The following is a 23,913-nucleotide window of genomic DNA, read 5'->3' on the forward strand; positions in this document are numbered from 1 at the left end:
GTGAAAATTTTAAAGAACTCAAATACAGGAAATCTAAAATTCAAAACGCTGAAAATGCTCAGCAGAGCATATCTATGGAAAGAGAAATAGAGGAAACATTTCAGGGCAAGGATGCTTTGTCAGAATTGAGAAAGAAAAATTACAATTAAACGAGCAACGCCTGCAAAATGCTGGAGGAACTCAGCAGGTTAGGAAGTATCCATGGAGAGGAATAAACAATTGTTGTTACTGGCTGAGACTTCTCATCAGTACATCAGTGTGTACTGTTACACCTGACAGTGGTTGCATCACTGATGAGATAAGAAACCATTTGAAAAATTGACATTTTAACTCTGTAGGAGGTGACACCCTCTCTGCACGATTCCCAACCTCTGACCTGCACTTTTAGCACCAGTGCATATGTGGCTGGCCCAGGCTACTGGCGGTAGGGAATTCATCAGTGGTGGAACTTTAGTGGTAACTGATTAGTCACTGTCTTAATTGAGGTAATCATTACTTGGCAATGCCTGAAAGGTTTTCCAAGACTTACTGCATTCAAGCATATTCTGCATCATTTGCTGAGGAGCTGCAGATAGAATGGAACATTATGCAATCATTAATGAATATTCCTACTCTGACCTTGTATGGAAGCAAGGTCAACAGTAAAGTAATCAAGTCACTCCCACATCACCTTTGGAATTCATCTGTCCAATCCACGCCTGGCATGATTATGATCTAACCTGAAAAGTCGATAAGAATCACGTATGTTTCGATAAGATTGTCTCTCAGTGCCCTGGAATTTTTCTCTGTAGCCCATTTCCAAATTCCAAGAATCAGTTCAGTGACTCCATCAGGACTACAACTTGTATGGATAGCAGAACAATGTTCAGTTTTTGGAACGCAGCACACAAAATGCTAGAGGAGCTCATCAGTTCAGGCAGCATCTTGACCTGAGACATTTCCCTCTATTGATGCTGCCTGGCCCACTGAGTTTGTCCAGCACTTTCCATTCACTTCACATTTCCAGCATCTGCAGTCCTTTTTGTGTCTACAATTTTCCAATTGCAGATTCACTAAGGCCTGTATAATCACAGTTAAACAGCTTACAATACAGGGCAACGTACTCTTTGATTTTCTAATTCTTTACTGTATTTGTATGTAGCGTTCAATAATTCACATAAAATATCACCCAGTCCCTCTGAAAGCTAACTGAAAAGTGAGCCATTTTAAAACGCTCAACATTTTTTTTCTGTCACTTCTGTCAATGAAAATATATGGTATATACGAGATTCCATCTGCCATTTCCTCACCCATTCCATTACTTAGAACTTGAAGATATGTCTGTGTTATCCAATATGTTACACCTGCATTTGTCATCATGTTTGTCATTTAAATTATTGATATGCAGTGGACAGCTGTGGCCCCAATAATGATCCCTTCCCACCTGACTAATTGCAGACTCCCACCTTGAAAATTACTCTTTTATTCCCATTCTTCACCTGTCTATCACCTCCCTCTGCTGCTCCTCCTTCCCTTCCTCCCATTGCCCACTCTCCTCTCCTATCAGATTCCTCTTACTCAGCCCTTTACATTTCCCAACTATCACCTCCCAGCTTCTCGCATTAGCTACCTTTCCCCTCACCTGGTTTCACCTATCGTCTTCCAGCTTGCACTCCTTCCCCTCACCCATCTTCTTATTTAGATTTCTTCCCCCTTCCTTTCCAGTCCCGATGCAGTCTCTCAGCCTGAAACATGGGCTCTTTATTCCATTGGAAAGTGCTGCCTGGCCTGTTGAGTTCCACTAACATTTTGTTTCTGTTTCTCTGGATTTCCAGCATCTGCAGAATCTCTTGGGTTTGTGAGCCAATGTATCTAATACCACTTACGAAACATTAGAATATTAGTTGTCAGATGTGTTGACTTCTTCTGTACTTTTGCTTTGATACTAATTTCTTTCAGTTTATCAACCTCTCTCGACCTATCACCCACATTTCTGCGGTTTCTGTGTCTTCTAGAAATAAAATATTTTTTCTGTCCCTTTTGACTTTTCCTTATTCCCCTGTATAATTTCTCTGGTGTCAGACTGCTTATAAGGGGCTTACATTATGTTTTGCTGATCTTTTTCACTTATCTATATAAAATTTTCCAAACTCTTATGAATATGTCTCATCAGTTTTTTTGTGCTGTTCTGCAGTGGTAAATACAAAATATTTGTTCAACGTTTCCCGAGTTTTCTAATGCTGCATTATATGGTGTTACAGGAAATATGCAGGCATGGATTGAAGAATGGCTAACAGGCAGGAGGCAGCCAGTGGGACTAAAGGGGACCTTTTTTGATTGGCTGCCAGTGACTAGTGGTGTACCTCGGGTCAGTATTGGGACCGCTACTTTTTAGATAATAAAATTGATGGTTTTGTGGCAAAGTTTGTGGGTGATACGAAGATAGATGGAGGAGTAGGTAGTGCTGAGGAAGCAAGTGATTGCAGCAGGACTTGGACAAATTGGAAGAATGGGCAAAAAATTAATTAATGTTTGGCAGCTTTGGGCCTGTAGTTACTGGAATTTAGAAGAATGTAGAGGATCTCATTGAAACCTGCTGAATGTTGAAAGGAATAGATAAAGTGGATGTGGGGAGGATGTTCCCTATGGTGGGGGTATTCAGAGCCCTCACCATAATCTCAAAATTGAGGGGTGACTTTTTAGAGCAGCTGTAAGGAGGATTGTTTTTTGCCAGAGGGTGCTGAATCTCTGAGTGCTTTGCCACAGACTGCGGTGGAGGCCAAGTCCGTGGGTATATTTACCGTGGAAGTTGATACTTTTCTGATCGATCAGGGTATCAAAGGATATGGCAAGAAGGCATGTGTATGGGGTTGAGTGGGATCAGGGATCAAGCTCGATGGGCTGAATGGCCTAATTCTGCTCCTATGTCTTATGATCAACTGCTGCTACCCAAGACAATGAATAAACTTTTCTTTCACTACTCTCTTTATCAATTTCTTATACAGGCCCCCAGAGACTCTTCATTTGTTCCTTACATGCATGCACTTATACATTCTATTTTATCCCCTTTAATATCTTTTCCAATTGCTTTTCAAAAAAATTCTCCCTTCTTAAGGTTGCTCTTTTTTTTTATTTATAAGCTTCTGCTAATACTATTAATGTCTGAAGCCAGGATGGAGCTCATTTCCCATGGAATATTTATCTTTTGAAAGAAATATAAATGCTCTAAATGCTTGTGATTACTTTTCTATCTAATCCTTTGCAATCTAATTTCCTAGTGTTCAGCAATTCATCTCTCTTTCCAATACAATTTTGTTTTTATTTAAAACTCAAAGTTTTGGGCACAGTATGCTAACCTTGACCACTGCCTGAGTGTCTGATATGTCTAGACACTGATTCTAGACTCACTATGTGACGTCAATCTGCCGATAGAACTGCTCCATTTTCCCCCAATGCTTGGAAAGCCTTAGCAAAGTTGTTCTGCAACTTTTAAAATTAAGGAGGTGACCATCAATGCCTTAGGTTTTTTTTCCCTCGCAGATTTAATTTTATGGTGTAGGAAATGGTCTTTGAAATTCATTGTGACAATTTCACTGCAGGCAAGCAAGACTGTTTGGCACTGTGGATATTTTACAAATAAAAATGGTTCTTGTAATTGTTGTGGAGTCAATGTCAACATTTAAGGGAAATTTGGGTAGGTACCTATTTGGTAGAGGTATGGAATGCTATGGTCTGGGTGCAAGTTGATAGGGCTAGTCAGATTAATGGTTCAGCACGGATTAGATGGGCCAAAGGACCTGTTTTTTGTGCTGTAGTGTTCCATGACTCTGACTTTACAAAGTGGCTAATGAAATTCCATTGCTTAACAGGGATAATCAGCAGAAGTCAGAACTACAGACTGATCAGCCTGACATCAGTGGTGGAAAACTTACTGGAGAGAATTCTGAGGGACAGGATCTACCAGCATTTGGGTAGACAAGAATCTGATTAGAAGGAGTTGGCATTCTTTGTGCATGGAGGAAAGGAAGCCCCTTTCTTAATAGAAGAAGGACATCTCCTTAGTTCTAGAGTGTAAAGCCTCATCCAAAGAGTAGATGTGGCGGAGTCAGAGGAGTTGAGAGAAGGGGATGGTGTTTTTACAAATGATAGAGTGGGAAAAGGTACAGTCCAGGTAGCTGTGAGAATCAGTGGGTTTATAAAGGATATCAGTAGATAGACTGTCTCCAGAAATAGAGACAGAGAGATCAAGAAAGGGGAAGGAGGTGTCAGAACTGGACCAAGTAAATTTGAGGGCAGGAAGGAAGATCAAGGACATGTTAAAGTTGACAAGTTCGGCATGGGTGCAGGAAGCAGCACCGATACAGTCATCAATGTAGTGCAAGAAGGTTTGGGATATCGGTGTAGGCTTGGAATATGGTCTGTTCCAACAAAATAGCCAACAAAATGCAGGCATAGCTGGGGACCGTAAGACATACGAGCAGAATTAGGCTATTCAGCTTGTTGACTCTGGCCCGCCATTCCATCATGGCTGATCTCAGATCCCACTCAACCCAATACATCTGCCTTCCTGCCATATCTTTTGATGCCCTGACTGATCAGGAAGCTATCAACTTCCGCCTTAAGTATACCCACAGCCTTGGCCTCCACGCAGTCTATGACAGAGCATTCCACAGAATTACTATTCTCTGGCTAAAAAAATTCCTCCTTACCTCTGTTCTAAAGGGTTGTCCCTCAATTTTGAGGCACTGCCCACTATCCCTGGACACCCCCACCATAGGAAACATCCTCTGCACATCCACCCAATCTAGAGTCCGTTCAGCATTTGGTAGGTTTCAATGAGATCCTCCCACGTTCTTCTAAATTCCAGTGAGTACAAGCTAAAAGCTGCCAAACGCTCCTCACATGTTAACCCTTCATTCTCAGAATCATCCTCATGAACCCCTTCTGGGCTGTCTCCAATGACAACTCATCCTTTCTGAGAAATAAGCCCAAAACTATTGACAATAGTGCAGCCTGACTAGTGTCTTATCACAGCTCAGCATTATCTCCTTGCTTTTATATTTTATTCCCCATGAAATAAATGCCAACATTGCATTTGCCTTCTTTACCACAGACTCAACTTGTAAATTAACCTTCTGGGATCTCGGATGAGGATTCCTGAGTCCCTCTGCACCTCTGATGCTTGAATTTTCTCCCCATTTAGATAATAGTCTACACTATTGTTCCTTTCACCAAAATGCATTATCATACATTTCCCAACATTGTATTCTATCTGCCACTTTTTTGCCCAGTCTTCCAATTTGTCCAAGTCCTACTGTAATCGCATTGCTTCCTCAGCACTATCTACCTACCCATCCACCTATCTTCGTATCATCTGCAAACTTTGTGACAAAGCCATCAATTCCATTATCCAAATCATTGACGAATAACTTGAACAGTAGTGATCCCAATGCTGACCCCTGAGTAACATCACTAATCACTGGAAGCCAACCAGAAAAGGGCCCCCTTTATTCCCACTCGCTGCTTCCTACCTGTCAGCCATTCCTCTATCCATGCCAGCATCTTTCCTATAATGCTACAGGATTTTATCTTGTTAAGCAGTCTCATGTGTGGCACCTTATCAAATGCCTTCTGAAAATCCATGCAAGTGACACCCTCTACCTCTCCTTTGTCCACCATGCAAGTCCCCATGGCTACACCTTTAGTTTGAAGGAAGTGAGGGGAGCCAAAAGACCAAAGGAGAAATTATTGAGTGAGGACCAGATTTCTCGAACTTCTGGTGATTCCTCCCCACACCATTCCCCATTCCTGTTTCCCTCTCTCACTTTATCTCCTTACCTGCTCATCACCTCCTTCTGCTGCTCCTCCTTCCCTTTCTTTTGTGGTCTTCTATCCTCTCCATTCAGATTCACCCTTGTCTAGCCCTTTACCTCTTTCACCAATCAACTTCCCAGCTCTTAACTTCACACCTCCCCCTCTCCTGGTTTCATCTGTCACCTATCGCCTTGTACTACTTCCTCTCCCCCCGCCCCACCACCTTATTCTGTCTTTGTCCCTTCCTTTCCAAACCTAATGAAGGGTCTCGGCCTGAAACGTTAACTGTTTACTCTTCCATCGATGCTGCCTGGCCTGCAGAGTTCCTCCAGCAGTTAGTGTGTGTTGTTTTGGATTTCCAGCACCTGCAGATTTTCTTGTGTTTGTTATTTATATAAATTATTTTAATACAAATGCACAAGGCTTAATCAATAAATTGGTGAATAACGCTCAATTAGGAAGTGGTGGTAATGGTAAAGATTTCAGGGGGATCTTGTTCAGTGAGGTAAGTAGGCTGAAGAGTGCTAAGTGGACAATACAGATTGAGTGTGAGGTGATACAGTTTGGAAAGGGCAATCAGCGTAGGACTTACACTATGAATAGTAAGGCAAGAGTGAATGTAATGGAAGAGAAGGACTTAGGAGTTCATTGAAAATGGCATTTGTTTAGCGTGCTGACCTTCATCAGTCAAGACATAGAGTTGCTGTTGTCGAAGTCATTGATGAAGCTGCACTCGAGTACTGTGTACAATGTACAAGAGATGTGGTTACACTGGAAAGAGTACAGAAAAGATTTGTGTGCACGTTGCTGGAACTAGGGGACTTGAATTAAAGGGAGAAGTTGTCCAGGCAAGGTCTTTATACCTTGGAGGGGCAAGTTACAAGTGTTTATAATTATGAGAAGCCTTATGATTATAAGGTCCTTTCCCAAGGGTAGGGGTGTCTAAAACTAGGGAATGCAAGTTTAAAATCAGAGGGAAAAGATTTAAAAAGGAGCTGAGGGACATTTGCACGCCGAGGGAGGTGAGTATACAGGACGAGCTTTCAGAGCCGATAACTAGAGCAGGTACAGTAGAATAATTGAAGCACATAGGTAAGTACCTGGAGGGGCAGGGCATAGGACTGAATGCTGGAAGTTGGGTTTACCTTGCTGGGCTCCATGATCGACATGGATTCATTGGGCTGAGAGTCCTGTATCCATGTTGTTTCACTCTATGACTTTATCTTGCTGCCCTGTGATTCTGTCAGTCAGTTCATTAACACTGAAGTTAACACTACTCCTACTTTATTTTGGATTTGCTGCATTATTCTGATGGTTTAGAGCTCAAGGTTACCTGGTAATGGATTAACTTGGAAACTGTCCATTTATCTAACAACCTGCATCATAATCATGTCTCCATAGGATTGTGGAATGCAGTATTCTAACATGAGATAATTCTTCAGAATAAAGAATATAAGAAATATTTGCTATTAAGATTTCCGTCAGATTTAAAAATAATTGTCGTCGAATCTAAATCTATTAAACATAAAATTTTAAAAACAATATCAGCCTTTTTTTTGAATTTTTTTAAACTTTCAGCCAAGCGACAAGATTCATGTCACTATCCCATTGTCACAGCAGGACTCTAATGGGAGCAGGCTCTCTATGTCTGAATCAGTTTCGGAATTTTTTGATGCTCAAGAAGTACTTCTGTCAGCAAGCTCTTCAGAGAATGAGGTACAGCAAAAACATTGTAACTTTTTGTGCTTATAAAACTTTTTGGAGGGGCCTAGAAGTTTAAACCTGGAATCTCAAATCTTTTGCATTGTTTTTAGAATAGTAATAAAATTGTTTGCCTTTACATTCCATTTTCGCAACCTCACAATGTTCCAACAATGTCTTGCAGTCAATGAAGTACCTTTTGAAGTATTGTCACTGTTAAATTTTAGGAAGTGTGGGCAATACCCTGCAAGCTCAGTAATCTGTTTTCATTATGTTGTTTGAAGGTGCATTTGGCCAGGAGACCATATAAATCCTCTACCTTTTCCAAATTGTGCTGGGGACATTAAACATGGGACTAAGAGGATGGAGAGAGACAGCATTGCACATATTGTCTAAAATATTGTATCTTAAAAGGCAATCTCCCTCAACATACACAGGAATACCAATGTAATGTTCTTACTGGTCTCTGGTGTGGGATTTTAACACACAGCCTGCTGAATATTGTTAATAAAAGAGATTAAACACTTTTTTAAAGATAAATACTATCTAATTTTAACTTGCACAGGGTTCTCTTCCTTAGTTTAGTGGAAGGTTTAAGTTTGCCTGTTCATTCAGGCCATAACAAGTCATGTAGACATGAGCACTTCATCGTGAGTAACAAGTACAAAGTTATGGAGGAACTCAGAAGGTCAGGCTTAGGTGGGAAAGGAGTAGATGACATTTCAGGTCTTCATAGAGATACCGTTATGTTGTACTATTTCTGTAATGGGGTACTGCACCACACCATCTCATGTCCCCAGAACAGGGTATGTTACTTACTAACACAATTACAGTGTGACAAGGTATTTTCGAACTTCTCCAGGAGCCCCCTGAACTCTGGCCAGAACCTGTTCACTGCAGAGGTGTACTGCCCGAGAAAAGCCAGCATGTTAACCTTTTTTCTTCCTCGAGCATGTCAGCAAGCTGCAGTGATAATTGAGTTCTTTCTCTGCAAAAAATCAGTTATATTTGAACTTCTGGAATCAAAAGCAGCCGTGACTTGGGTTTGTTATAAAAGAAATCAAATGCTACTCTTTATGACCTTAGGGATCCGATGATGAATCATACATTAGTGATGTCAGTGACACTATTTCCGAAGACAATGCCAGTGTTGCAGAGAATGCTTCTCGTCGATGTATGTATAAAAATTCTCATTATCTTTTCGTGGCAATGTAGATTTTAAAAGTACCTGTTTATATGCAAATTAGGCTCTTGTCGTTTTTTTATTTATTCACCACCACAGGAGTTACACACACAAAAAAATTCAAAAATATCTGTGACATGGAAGTAGGGGTGTAGTTGATATCAAGGAGGAGTCTGTGAAAATACAGGAAGACATTAATAAAGTCGAATGATTGTGTAATTGACAAATACATGTGCACCACATATAAAATTCTGGAGGAACTCGGCTGGTCAGTCAGCATCCATGGAGTGGGAATAAGCAGTCAACGTTTTGGGCTGAGACACTTCCATCAGGATTATCCATATATATGTGCATGCTGGTGTGCTCAGTTCAAAAGAAAAAGAAGACCACAAAACAGTAGCTGCCAGGCTGTGAAATGAAAACAGTAAATGCACAAAGCACTTAGCACATTAGGCAACATCTGTGGAAAGAGAAACAGATTTAAGTTTCAGATCATTGATGCAGTTCAATGAGATCATAATCAAAACAGTAAGATAGAAATGGATGAGAATTATGTTAATTATGGTAGATAGGGTAGTAAAGAGAGCTTTTGGTACATTGGCCTTTATAAATCAAAGTATTGAGTATAAGAGTTGGAATGTTATGGTGAGGTTGTATAAGGCATTGGTGAGGCTGAATTTGGAGTATTGTGTACAGTTTTGGTCACCTAATTACAGGAGGGATAAGGTTGAAAGAGTGCAGAGAAGGTTTACAAGGCTGTTGCTGGGACCTGAGAAACTTAGTTACAGAGAAAGGTTGAATAGGTTAGGACTTTATTCCCTGGAGCAAAGAAGAATGAGTGGAGATTTGATAGAGGTATTTAAAATTGTGATGGGTATAGATAGAGTGAATGAATGCAGGCTTTTTCCACTGAGGCTAGGGGAGAAAAAAACTAGAGGTCATGGGTTAAGGGTGAGGGGGGGAAGTTTAAAGGGAACATTGGGGGGGGCTTCTTCACACAGAGAATAGTGGGAGTGTGGAATGAGCTGCCAGATGAAGTGGTAAATGTGGGCTCACTTTTAACATTTAAGAAAAACTTGGACAGGTACATGGATGAGAGGTGTATGGAGGGATACGGTCCAGGTGCAGGTCAGTGGGACCAGGCAGAAAATTGTTCGGCACAGCCAAGAAGGGCCAAAAGGCCTGTTTCTGTGCTGTAATGTTCTATGGTTCTATGTCAATAATTTTCTAGTTTTGACTTCTCTATGTAATTTAAAATTCATTAATACGCAAAGAGTGAAGAGGCAATAGCAGAGGAGGTAAAGAGAGCTGAGTTGAACGAAGGGAATTTGTTTAGTAGGGTGAAATTATATAGTAGTTAGAGTGTTAACAATGAATTAAACTTATTTGTCTGAGTGATGTGCTGAAAATGTTGTATAGTCTGAGAAATTCCCTTTGGTCCATTGGTCGACACCTCCCATTTTCTCTATTACCTGGACTACCTTATTTCGAAATGTCAACAGCGCTTCCTCCTATAGATGCTGCCTGGCCTGCTGTGTTCCACCAGCATTTTGTGTGTGTTGCTTGAATTTCCAGCATCTGCAGATTTCCTCATGTTTGTTTATTTTTCTCTTTCTAATTCTGCCGAAGGATCCCTAAATTGAAATGTTAACTTTCAAAACCACATTGCCCTTTGATCACTGATAAAGATTTTCTTTACCTACTGTTTTTTCCCAGCACTTTCAGTTTTCTTTCAGATTTCCAGCATCAGTTTTACTCATTTTTCATTAACAGGTGAAGAAGATTTTTTTTTGTGCTAATGGAAGAGATTTTAGGGTTGTTAAATTAAATTGTGCAGGTGTGGTAACTAATTATGTATGTATCAAAATATCAGCTCCAGGCAGGGATAAAGGGAAATGCCCAATGCACACAAAATGCTGGGGGAACTCAGCAGGTCTGGCAGCATCATTGTAACTTTGTCTGAATGGGAAACTGGGGAGATGATTAAAACCAAAGTTTGGGGTGTGTGATGTGGAACTGACAGGAGCTGAACAATGTGGTCAGTGAAGTTGGTGAAAGAGAATTGCTTTCTTTTCCGCCTGTTTTACTGACCTGGGAAAAAGAACGCAGGCTCAGATGTGGGGTTCAGTTTAGAACAACCAAGGATAGGCTTTTTCAGTGACATGGTAAAGACTGTTTTAAAGGGGCTTGGGATGTTATCTGTTTGGCAATAACTTATTGGATATTGGATCAAGATGGTTACATTGTGTGTTCAGAAGTCAGTCAGCGAACAGATACGATTTCTATAGAGCTCAGCAGGTTGGGAGAGTGATTGGAATAAATGGAGGAGATTAGAGTGGGAGGGGTTGTTGAAATAGTACATAGAACATAGCGCAGGAATGTGTCTGTCAGCCCCTGCTGTTGTGCCAATCTAATTAAACTAGTATTTGAATGCCTAACTAAACTCATCCCTTCTGCCTACACGATGTTACATAAGAAGATAAGAAACAGGAGCAGGAGTCGGCCGTCTGGCTTGTCGAGCCTGCTCCACCATTCAATAAGATCATGGCTGATCTAACCATGGACTCATTTCCACCTACCTGCCTTTTTTCCATAACCCTTAATTCCCCTACTATGCAAAAATCTATCCAGACTTGTCTTAAATATATTTACTGAGGTAGCCGCTGCTGCTTCATTGGGCAAAAAGTTCCACAAATTCACCACTCTTTGGGAAAAACAGGTCCTCCTCATCTCCATAATAAATTTACTCCCCCGAATCTTGAGGCTATGTCCTCTAGTTCTAGTCTCACCTACCAGTGAAAACAACTTTTCTGCCTGTATATTATCTATCCCTTTCATAATTTTATATGTGTCTATAAGATTTCCTCTCGTTATTCTGAAATCCAGCGAGTACAGCCCCAGGTGACCTGATCTCTCCTCATAGTCCACTCCCAAGTCCTTCTGCACAGCAGCATGCTGCAATCTTTTTACTATTTAAATAATAATCTGATCTTCCATTTTTCCTTCCAAAGTGGATAACCTTGCATTTACCAACATGTACTCCATCTCCCAGACCCTTATCCACTCACTTAACCTATATATCTCTCCATGTCCTCTGCACAATTTGCTTTTCCACTTAATTAAGTGTCATCAGCAAACTTAGGTACACTACACTCGGCCCCCTCTTCCAGATCGTTAATGTATATTGTGAACAGTTGTGAGCCCAGCACTGACCCTTGCAGCACACCGGTCACCACCGATTGCCAACCAGAGAAACACCCATGTATCCCAACTCTCTGTAGTTCTCTATCCATGCTAATACATCACCCTCAACCCTTATCTTATGGATGTCTTTTATGTGGTACCTTATCAAACACCTTCTGGAAGTCCAAATAAATAATATCTATCTGTTCCCCACTGTCCACTGTGCTTGTTATATCCTTGAAGAGCTCCAGTAAGTTTGTCAAACAGGACCTGCCTTTGCTGAATCCATGCTGCGTCTGCCTGATGGATCCATTTCTTTCCAGATGTCTCGCTATTTCTTCTTTAATGATAGCTTCAAGCATTTTCCCAACTATAGATGTTAAACTAACTGGCCTACAGTTACCTGCCTTTTGCCTTTATCTGTTGTTGATCAGTGGTGTCGCATTTGCCTACTTCCAATCCGCCGGGATTTGCCCAAAATCCACAGAATCTTGGTAAATTATCACTAAAGCCTCAACTATAACTTTTGCCATTTTTTTTTCAGTATGTTGGGATGCATTCCATCAGGCCTAGCGACCTTGTCTACCTTTAGCCCCACAAGTTTGCTCAGCACTCCCTCATTAGTGATAGCTATTTTATCAAGGTCCTTACCTCCCATTACATCCATAACATCTCTCTTCGGCATGTTGATGTCCATCCATTGTCTGCATATTCATTTGCCTTTCTAAGAGCCTCATTAATGTCTGTATTGTATTTGCCTTCGCTACCTCCCCTGGACACACTGCATTCTGTTGTGTGCATCTCCTTTGAACTTAACTCTTCTCACTTTAAATGCTTCCCCTCTACTATGAGACATTTTGACCCTGGGTAAGAGATACTGGATGAGTGCTCTATATAGGCCTCACAAATTTCAATCAGGTCTCCCTTCAACTTCCACTGCTCCAGAGAAAACAGTCTAAATTTGTCCAACCTCTTAACATAGCAGCTGCCCTCGTGGTGTTCCGCAGGGGTTGGTGTTGTGTCCACTGTTTTTCAAGTTATGTGTTACTGATCTGAATTATGAAATAGATGGCTTTGTGGCCAAGTTTGCAGATGATATGAAGGTAGGTGAAAGGGCAGGGATTTTTGAGGAATTAGGGAGTCAGCAGAAGGACTTGGACAGACTTGGGGAATGAACAAAGAAGTGGCAGATAGAATACAGTGTCGGTAAGTGAAAGGTTATACAGTTTAGCGGAATAATAAAAGAATAAAATATTTTATAAGTGGGAGCAAATTCAGAAATCAGAGGTGAAAAGAGACTTGGGAGTCCTAGTGGAGCATTCCCTAAAGGTTTACATGCAGGTTGAGTCAGTGGTGAGGAAGGCAAATGCAATGTTAGCATTCATTTTGAGAGGACTAGAACATAAAAGCAAGGATATAATTTTGAGGCTTTATAAGGCATTGGTCAGATTGTATTTGGAGCATTGTGAGCAGTTTTGGGCCTCGTATCAAAGAAATAATGTGCTGGCATTGGAGAGGTCCAGGTGTTCATGATTAGTAAGGGGGTCAAAGGGAGAAGGGGTGAGACTGGGGTCGAGAGGGAAAATAAATCAGCCGTAATCAAATGGCGGAGCATACTTGATGGGCCAACTTGTCTAATTCTGCTCCTATACCTTGGTAAGCATCTCTCCAGTGCCCCCAATTCATTCCTACAATAGGGTGACCAAATTTGAATGCAATCTGCAGTGTGGCCTAACTAAAGTTTGATAAAGCTGCAACATAACTTGGTGACTCTTCAATTCAATGCCTCGACTGATAAAGGCAAGCATGCCATATCCTGCCTTTACCATCTTATCAACCTCTACAGCTACTTTCAGAGAGCTGTAGACTTGGACCTCAAGATCCCTTTGTATGGCAACACTGTTAAGTGTCTTGCCATTAACAGTACCTTTACGTCTGATCTCCCAAACTGCAACTCCTTGCACCTGACAAGATTAAACTCAATATGCCACTTCTCCCACCAAATCTGCAACTGATCCACGGTCTATCCCAGTGTACCCATTTGACATCCTTCTGCACGGTCCACGGTACCACTAACCTCTTTATCATCTGTGAACTTGCCAGCCAGCCCTCCCACCCATATGATGAAAGGGAAGCTATCTCCTGTACTTGTAACTTTCTGATTGGTGTGGTTCACTGTAGCTTTAATACAACATCTAATTAAATGTATGCAAAACCAATGGGAAAGAGGAATTTGAATTTAATGAGCCTCATTGCAAAGTATATTGCAGGAGTGATATCTCAAAGCAAATGCGGCAGCATGTAACTGAATTTTAAAACACAATTACTTAAGCTTCCTACTCTGAGTAATGCTTCACCACATACAAATTCTGGGTGATAATGAACAAGTGAGTCATGAAATTGTATTCCTGCAAATAATAATATTTAATTATCCAGAAATCTTTTATTTTCAGGTCCAGATATGATAGGACTATTGGGAATGCAATTAAATGGTTTCTATGGCTACAACCATTTTTTGTTTTATATGAGAAAATTTTGCAAGCATATAAATGATTTTTAATTAAACTGTTGAATATGAACTGCAATAACTGTCCTTCAGATTAATTGTTTTATCTTGCTGCTACATTTCTGAAAAGTCTGTGGGCCAAAATTTAAATATTCATAACACCAAGGAAATTGTAGTTAATATTTTGAGATAATTTACAAGAATCACTCTTTTTATATTGGTGTTTAATAATTTTGTTGCAGTTTCTGATGGTGAACTTATGGGGGGTGCATTTCGAAATGGCAGACGCACATGCCTTCCAGCACCTTCACCTGATACAAGTAGCATTAATCTGTGGAACATTCTGAGAAATAATATTGGAAAAGACCTGTCCAAGGTTTCTATGCCAGTTGAGCTGAATGAGCCCCTGAATACTCTGCAGCATCTCTGCGAGGAATTGGAATACTCCGAGTTGTTAGACAAGGCTGCTGAAACAGATGATCCATATGACCGAATGGTAATTCAGAGCTGATTCGCCCATTGATTTTGTGTTGCTGAATGTCAATGTTTAATTAAATACTTGACTCTTTATTCTATCTTGAAAATCCATAAGTAGCTCAGAATTTAAACAAAGTAATAGATAACATTAAAGATTGTAATGTTTTTGGGCATTGCAAATTCTGTTGTAATTTAACAAACTCTTGGTTGGAATACAGTTTGAAACATTAAACTTAATGTTTTCTTTAGTCTAACAACTAAAATTAAAATCTTGAATGCTTTGTTCAGAAATAAAATGAATAATTTGACCTGAATAACTTTATTAAAATTCTACACCAACATAATTTTAACAACATTTACAATGAATATAAATTAAATATATTTAACTTCAATTTTATTCCTATTTTTCAGGTTATGATTGCTGCATTTGCAGTTTCAGGTTACGCTACAACATATTACAGAGCCACGTTTAAGCCCTTTAACCCAGTCCTTGGAGAGACATATGAATGTATTCGAGAAGACAAGGGATTCAGGTTCTTTGCAGAACAGGTATAATTCATATCGTATCCACTGCTCTAGAAATCTTTTAGTTTCAAGGAAAAACTTCTGTTCTCTGGAGTTCCACAGGGCTCCATAAATTGATTTTCAAATATAGGGTGAAGTGAAGAGAATTTTTTGAACTTTTTTTGAAGAACTGAGAACTTTTTGCATGAATCTTAACACTTTAAAATGTAAAATGATCATGAATAAAATGTACATAAAATATAAATAGAATATACATCTATTAGTTGAAATTGAGCATCTTCCATACATTAACATTGCCTATTTAATTTTATATATGTGACTTTTAACAACTAAACAAACTCAGAGCAAAAATACAAATGTTTGTCAAAAAATTTTAAACTATTGCGGGAGTCTACTGAAGTCACATTTGGTTGAAAGGTTCCTCAAAGACGATGATAATTACCCTTGTCTCTCCTCAGAATTTAACTCTGTTTCTGCGCTGTGGTGTGGACAAGAGCTTAGAAGTTGATATTGATGGTGCTTAAAGGCACTTTTCATTGATCCTTTTCCTGGTGTTATGGAGGAGGCTGATAAAATGATGATTATTTGGGTTAAATTTATGCCTTTGATACATGGTACATGCATGACCAATTTTCATTGCTAGTTAGATGCTGCTGCCATACTGCACTGGATAGGTTAGCGCAAGAAGCCAGTTGGATAAAGTGTGCAGTTGTTCAGTATGTCCACTCCCAGCTAAGTGTCTTACTGAGAGAGAGCGAGAGAGATTGACATCAGTGATTGTGGAAACTTGTGAGTCAGCTTACTTCTGTCTCTAGGCTGCCTGTTCACTCGAGTTCCCCAGCCCTTTTCCACATCAGTTTGTTCTCCATTCACTGACTGAAACCCGAATTCTCAGCCAATAATCAGAATCAGGTTTAATATCACTGGCATATGTTATGAAATTTGTTAATGGCAGCAGTACGTAATAATATAGAAAATAAATAAATCAATTACACACACACACACACACACACACCTATAAATAATGTGAAAAAAGGTGAGTTAGTGTTCATGAGTCCAATATCCATTTAGGAATCAGATAACAGAGGGGATGAAGCTGTTCCTGAATTGCGGATTGTGTACTTCAGGCTTCTGTGCTTCCTTCCTGGTGGTAACAATGAGATGAGGGCATGTCCTGGGTAACAGGGCTCTTTAATAGTGGATTCTGCCTTTCTGAGGTACCCCTGCTTAAAGAGAGGCTAGTACCCTAGATGGATCTGATTAATTTTACAACTTTCTGTGCAACACACAGGCAATGCTGGGGAGACTCAGCAGGCCAGGCAGCATCTATGGAAAAAAGTACAGTGGATGTTTCGGGCCGAAGCCCTGTGACAGGTATTCCTTTTCCATAGAAGCTTCCTGGCCTGCTGAGCTCCCCCAGCATTTTGTGTGGGTTGCTCGGATTTCCAGCATCTGCAGACTTCCTCTTGTTTACAACCTTCTGTAGCTTCTTTCTATCCTGTGCAGTAGCACCACACCCCTCCCCCCCCCCCCCCCCCCATACCATCACATTCATGGCCGCCTCTCCTTCGGGCGCCAGTCCTCAGCCATCCACACCTCCTATCTTCTCTCACCAGTCACCCAGCTCTTTCAGGCCCTGTCAGATCCTAATGTTCTTGTTACTCAACGTCATTCGCAAGTTAAGATTGAAGTGTAACGTTGCTTACGATCGTTTTATTAAGCATTATAAGAATAATGGAAATAAAAGAAAAGGAAAGAGCCTTAAAGAGCTTAGGGGAAGGGTAAAGCAAAGAGTCCGAGTAAATGAGATTTCGGTCGTCTTATACCAGACTACTCCATTAATTTCCATTGCTTGAATTAACCAGTCAGATAGCCCCTATTCAAATAACGTGATGACTGCCACTGAAGCTACGAAGATTCCAGAAAAATACAAAGGTACTAGAAAACATTGAAAAGTTACACGTGTACAGGTAATTATATAAAAACACAAACAAGCAGAAGAAAGTTAAACTACAAAAAAAATAACAATTCTACAGTCCAATCCAACAGATCCAATCTCCAGTCATAAAGGAAGTGTGTAACAGGCAGTTAGTAGCAATTGTTCAGTGCACCTTGATCGCCACTGAAGTGTGCAGCAACACAGTGGACGTTGGCATTCTATGCAAAGCTCTTTTGATGTGCTTGTATCAAAGCATCGATTTCTAAACCTGTAGCTTTTTACAGGTCAACACACACAAAACCAATGGAGTCCTGATGAAGGGTCTCAGCCCAAAATGTCGACTGTTCATTCTTTTCCATAGATGCTGCCTGGCCTGCTGCATTCCTCCAGCTTTTTGTGTCTGTTTTCTGGCCATTCTAGCCAATGACATAGAAGTCTAAACAGTGAGGATGAAATTCAGCAGTTGCTTCACACATCACATGATGTGAATAGAAGGAGCACTACTGACCTAGTTGGCCCCTTCAGCCTGTCCTCTCATCCATGTCCCTTGACCCACTGGTAGTACAATATAACCATTTGCCATTCCCACCTTGAATATACTCCAGGACTTTTCTTCCACAGTTCTCTAGAGTAGAGAATTCAAAAACTTAAGAGTTCAGAAATTCCTTTTCTTCTCCATGTAGGCAACAATTCTTATTCTGAATATATTCATTTTAACTCCAAACATATCATCTGAGGAAACATCCTCTTAGCATCTCCATCTGCTCAGTCTTTTCATTCTCTCAATCACCCTTGTGAACCTTCTCAACAACAGCCACTGTCTCTAATCTCAACCCACTCGACCATCCAAACTCCATGCTGTACTCCAGATGCAATCTTACCTGCACTTGTAGAACTGCATGAAAATATTCCTACATTTATACTCCATGCCCTTGCAAGAAAGGCCACCATTCCATTAGCTTTCCTACTTACTTGCTGCCCTTGCTAGTTAACTTTCTTCCCATCTCATTTCCAGTCTAGTATACAGCATTCAGTGTTCACATGCAAACCCTGAGCTTTAGTTTGCCTGCCACCACTTTAACTCACTGGCCCAATCCACTCCAATCTATTTTGGTGGGCATCTGTACTGTTACAACAAGGCCAAACAAAAATTCAAAGTACAACATACCATCTGCTATCTGGGCACGTTACAGCCTTCAGAACTCAATGTTGAATCTTCCAGCTTTAGATTAGCCCCTCATGCTTTCACCTACATCAGGAATGGCAATTTTTGCCTGCCATCCTTTTTTTTTGCTCTTGCTTTTGTGGCCTTGCTGGACGTGTTACACACTTTACAACATCAACAATGTAGTACACACACAAAAGAACTTAATTACCCTTTCTTTCACCCTTTCTGGGAAATATCCTTTGTTCTACTCATTGCTCTCTCCTACCTTCTCTACTGCCTAAACTAACTTGTCACTACCTTTCTTAATACTCGCCTTAATTCAGTATTTTTTATCAAAGTAAAGAGTAATCTTCTTATGCTGGAAGTCTGACATCTTGTGATGAAGAAGCAATCGTTTAGTCAGACAGTGCTTAGTCAGGGAAGACTGGAGAACTCATCACCTTTCTACAGGAAAGAGTATAGAGAAATTTTACAAGGATGTTGCTGGGACCGGAGGACCTGAGTTGCAAGGAACGATTGAATAGGTTAGGACATTATTCCTTGGAACGTGGAAGATTAAGGAGAAATTTGGTAGAGGTATACAAACTTATGAGGGGTACAGGTAGGGGAAATGTAAGCAGGCTTTTTCCATTGAGGTTGGGTGGGCTACAACCACAGGTCATAGGTTAAGGGTGAAAGGTGAAAAGTTTAAGGAGAACATGAGGAGAACCAACTGCACTCTGTGGGGAGTGAGAGTGGGGAATGAACTGCCAGTGGAAGTGGTGTGTAGGAGCTCTATTTCACTGTTTAAAGATAACTTTGCATAGGTACTGTACATTGATTTTAGGGAATGGAAGCTATGGTCTGGGTACAGGTAGATAGGACTAGGCAGTTTAAATGGTTCGGCATGGACTCGATGGTCGAGGGGCCAGTTTCTGTGACTAAAACACTATGGTTATCTACACAGATGCTGCTGAACGTCTCCAGCACATTGCTATGGGGTATCTTTCTCTGTGTACTGTAGAACTGAACAGTCTGTTTAGCAATCTGTCGATTCTCTTTTCAGCCAATGCTTGTAATGCCATAACTAGTAGGAACTAATGGAAAGGATTCATGGGGAAACTGTTGAATCTAATCACTTACACTCCAAAGCCAAGGCTAACACAAACACAATTATTGAGCCACAGGTCCGTGTCAGAGGCAGATTTCTAAATCGCTGGTGACTCATTCACTTGAAGCATCCCTGGGGATGAGCTGATACTCAATATCCTACAAGTGACAGGTCCCCTGTCAGCAGTTCCTTTTGTATAACACCAGTCCCTGATAGTCAGTATCCTACAAGTGACAGGACCTCTGCCAACAGTTCCTCCTCTACAACACCAATCTCTGATAGTCAACATCCTGCAAATGAGAGGTCCTCACAACACCAGCCCTTGACAATTAAGATGCATGACAAAACCCTGCAGGAAGAGGATCACTTTCTGTATATTGGGAAACTGGTAAATTGGTTTATTATAATCACAAGTATAGAGGCACAGTGAAAACTTTGTTTCTGCAGATCAGTTTGTTAGAACAGTATGTTGAGGTGGAGGTTAGTAATAAAATTCATCACCCCTCACACTGTGCCAGTACAGACTTTGGCCCTCTGAGTGCATCAGGACCTGCAATGGGCACAGCTCGAGGTGAACAGGCAGCAGTGATCCTTGCTCTCCTGTACACTTCTAACATTCAGGGTATTTACAGCAGAATCTTCAAAACATTGAACACTGATACTGCTTCTACAAAATCCATTGGAAGGGTAAGGAAACCAATGTCACTGCCCTGTTCCAGGCAATAATCTCCAGCATTGAGGCACTAATTTCACTCATTTGGTTCTGCTGGGCCAGGCCAAATTGTTCACAAGCCTGACTCCACACCCGCTATGACAGAGCTTGAAACAGAATCCGTTTCAGTTCACCTGGTGTGGGAGAAAAGACTCGAGTCTGTTCTTCAAGCGGATACGGTGAATCACAAACAAGAGCAAATCTGCAGATGCTGGAAATCAAAGTAATACCCACAAAATGCTGGAGGAACTCAGCAGGCCAGGCAGCATCTATGGAATAGAGTAAAAACAGTTGACGGTTTGAGCTGAGGCCCTTAATCAGGACCTGTGATTGCCTGGCCCAAAACTGTTCTGAGTTGAGAGGAGGATCCAGGGTGATACTGAGAGTCTCAGCTGATGTGTTGGGACATTCAGATGGCCTTCTGTAATTAGTAGACAGAACACATCACCTCCAAAATACCTTCTCTGCAAAACTGGCAGTCCTGCATCAGCCTCCTCAGTCACCTCAGAACTGGAGTGGAAATAAATCATCCTCAAAATTGAGGTAACTACTCATGAAGTAGGAATGTAGAATTGCAAAGTTTGCAGTGATAATTTGAAATATTGTTAGCATTTGTTGCTGCTTGTATGAAAGAAGTGATTATTCTTGGAGTTGCTTATTTCCTTCAATTTATAATTCCTGTTGTTCAGACAAAGCATATGTACCCTGTACTTTGTCACTTTTTGAGTATTTTCATTTTCCAGGTCAGCCACCACCCACCCATTTCTGCCTGTCACTGCGAATCAAAGAAATTTGTGTTTTGGCAAGGTATGCACGTCTAACGTTCTTTAGCAAATGAAAGTTATTTTCCCGTCATGGTCATTAGATCTAGAGTAGAGAAGATCTAATTTTTCTGTATGTGGTTTAAATTGTATTGGGTCACTGTGAATTCTCCTCAGTTCCATTTTTTTTTATAAGCCTCAAACAAATTCCTGGAGGAACTAGTTGGGGAGGGGAAGATGAACGAAGAATCATGCAAGTGTGTGAGGGTGAAAAACACCAGGGGCCTTGGGTTATGATAAATCAAAAAATTCAATGTTCATACCATTGGGTTGTAACTTACCCAAGCAGAATGTGTGATATTGCTCAAGGACGAGGAACTGGCTGAGAACTTAGGAGATCTGTGTGGGGGCAGTTTGGAGCCTGGTGAATATTTCTAACGTGTGCATGGGCATTTAAAAGGATGCTTGATGGATAACTGAATATTAGGTATTAGCAAATTATAAGAAATTAAAGGGATGATTATTGAGGGTAAGTGAATACACAGGACAGAAATTGTAGAATTGTGTTTATTCACTACAGTTCAGTGTTCAACACTATCATATTTTCAGTTCTAATCAACAAGCTACAAAACTTGGGCCTCTGTACCTCCCTCTGCAAATGGATCCTTGACTTCCTCACTAGGAGACCACAGTCAGTGGGGATTGGAAATAACATCCCCTCCTCGCTGATTATCGACACTGGTGCACCTCAAGGATGTGCACTCAGCCCACTGCTCTGCTCTCTCTACACCCACGATTGTGAGGCTGGGCACAGCTCAAACACCATCTATAAATTTGCCGATGACACAACTATTATTGGCAGAATTTCAAATGGTGATGAGGTGGTGTGCAGGAGCGAGATAGATTAGCTGGTTGAGTAGTGACACAGCATCAACCTTGCACTCAACACCAGGAAGGGGAAGTCGAGGGAACACATCAGTCCTCATCGAGGGATCGGAAGTGGAAAAGGGTGAGCAGTTTCAAGTTTCTGGGTGTCAACATCTCTGAGGATCTATACTGCACCCAATATATTGATGCATTTGTAAATAAGACATCACATTGGTTATATTTAATTAGAAGTTTGAGAAAACTTAGTATGTCACTAATAACACACGAATTTCTAAAGATGTATTATGGAGAGCACTCTAACTGTCATCACTGTCTGGTATGGAGGGGCCACTGCACATGACTGGAAAAACCTGCAACAAGTTGCAAACTCAGCCATCCAGAACACCGTCAAAAGGCAATGCCTCAAAAAGGTGGCAACCATCATTAAGGACTCCCATCACCCATGACATGCCCTCTTCTCTTTGCTACCATCAAGGAGGAAGACACACGCTCAACATTTCAGAAACAACTTCTTCTCCTCCGCCATCATATTTCTGAATGGACAATGAACCCATGGACACTACCTCAATATTTGCTCTCTTTGCGCTATATACTTAATTTGCATGTATATCTCTTATTGTACTTTATTGTTATTATGTATTGTAAAACAACAAATTTCATGACATATACCGCTGATATTAAATTTGATTCTGAGAATTGTAGTGTTCAGATGATTTGTAGGTAGAAAGGAAGAGTTCAAAGTTCAAAATAGATTTATTATCAAAGTACATATATGTTGATATATATATATAGAAAATGAGTTTCATTTTCTTGCAGGCATTTACAGGAAAAAATACAATAGAATTTATGAACAGCAATACATAAACACTTACAAGCAACTGGTGTGCAAAGGAAGACAAACTGCAAATTAAAAAAAATAAAACTGCGAACATGAGTTGTAAAGTGTCCTTGAGAGTGAGTCAGTAAGTTATAGAATCAGTTCAGAGTAGTGGCGATTGATGTGATCAGTGCTGGTTCAGTAGTAACTGTCACTGAACCAGGTAGTTTGGGACATAAGACTTCTATACCTCTTGTGCAATGGAAGTCGTGAGAAGGCATGACTTGGACAGCGGGGGGTCTTTAAATATCGATGCTGCCTTCTCATGGCAGCCTTCATATAAATGTGCCCATCATGGGGAAGGCTATGCCTGTGATGGACTGGGCTGTGTCAACCGCCTTTTATTGTCGTTTCTGTTCCTGAGCAGTGGTGTTTCCATTCCAGATCGTGATCCATTAGAATACTCTTCATTGTGCATCTACAGATTGATACTTGTCAAAGTATACTTGTCTGATACTTGTCACATTCCGAATCTGTGCAAACGTTTAAGAAAGTGGTGGCACTATGTTGCCTTCTTTGTGCTGGACCCAGGACAGATGCTCTGATATGTTAACACCAAGGAATTTAAAGCTACTGACCCTCTCTACCTCTCATTGAGCATTGGCTCATGGACTTCCTTCCAGCTTGTTGTTCCGCTAGTTGATAGTCAGCTCTTTGGTTTGCTGACGTTGAGTGAGAGGCTGTTGATGTGGCACCATTCAACTAGGTTTTCACTCTCTCTCCTGTATGCTGTTTCATTACCCCCTTACCAACAACAGAGGCATAGTCAGGAAAGTTAAATATGGCATTGGAGCTGCACTTAGCCGCACAATCGGAAGTTTTAAAGTTTTGGCGCAGGGGCTCAGCACTCAGCTCTGATGTACTTGTGATGTAATGTGAAGGAGATTTGTTGTCAATCAGTACTCACTGGGGTCTGCCAGTGAGGAAGTCAAGAATCCAGTTGCATGAGGAAGTACTGAAGCCCAGATCTTGGAGCTCAGTGATGAGTTTCAAGGGGATGATGGTATTGAACGTTGATCTACAGTCAATGAAAAGCATCTTGATGTATTTATGTCCATTATCCAGGTGTGCAGTTATGTCTCACAGTGATAGGCCCATTATTACTTAAAG

General features: G+C 40.8%; 1 protein-coding gene across 7 annotated transcripts in view; it reads left to right on the forward strand.

Annotated features, from left to right (window-relative positions):
• osbpl6 (oxysterol binding protein-like 6) overlaps positions 1-23,913 on the forward strand; it is a 160,024-nt gene that overhangs the window by 111,511 nt on the left and 24,600 nt on the right. For 5 of the 7 annotated variants that reach the window (XM_059966756.1, XM_059966757.1, XM_059966754.1 and 2 more), the window contains 5 exons: positions 7,372-7,509; positions 8,581-8,668; positions 14,609-14,862; positions 15,255-15,392; positions 21,021-21,084. In XM_059966756.1, coding sequence (XP_059822739.1) covers positions 7,372-7,509; positions 8,581-8,668; positions 14,609-14,862; positions 15,255-15,392; positions 21,021-21,084 — 682 coding nt within the window. The remainder of the gene's footprint in view (positions 1-7,371; positions 7,510-8,580; positions 8,669-14,608; positions 14,863-15,254; positions 15,393-21,020; positions 21,085-23,913) is intronic. The other 2 variants (XM_059966758.1, XM_059966759.1) reach the window with 2 other exon arrangements.

The sequence above is a fragment of the Hypanus sabinus genome, chromosome 4 (assembly GCF_030144855.1).
Source record: "Hypanus sabinus isolate sHypSab1 chromosome 4, sHypSab1.hap1, whole genome shotgun sequence".
Classification (NCBI taxonomy): Eukaryota; Metazoa; Chordata; class Chondrichthyes; order Myliobatiformes; family Dasyatidae; genus Hypanus; species Hypanus sabinus.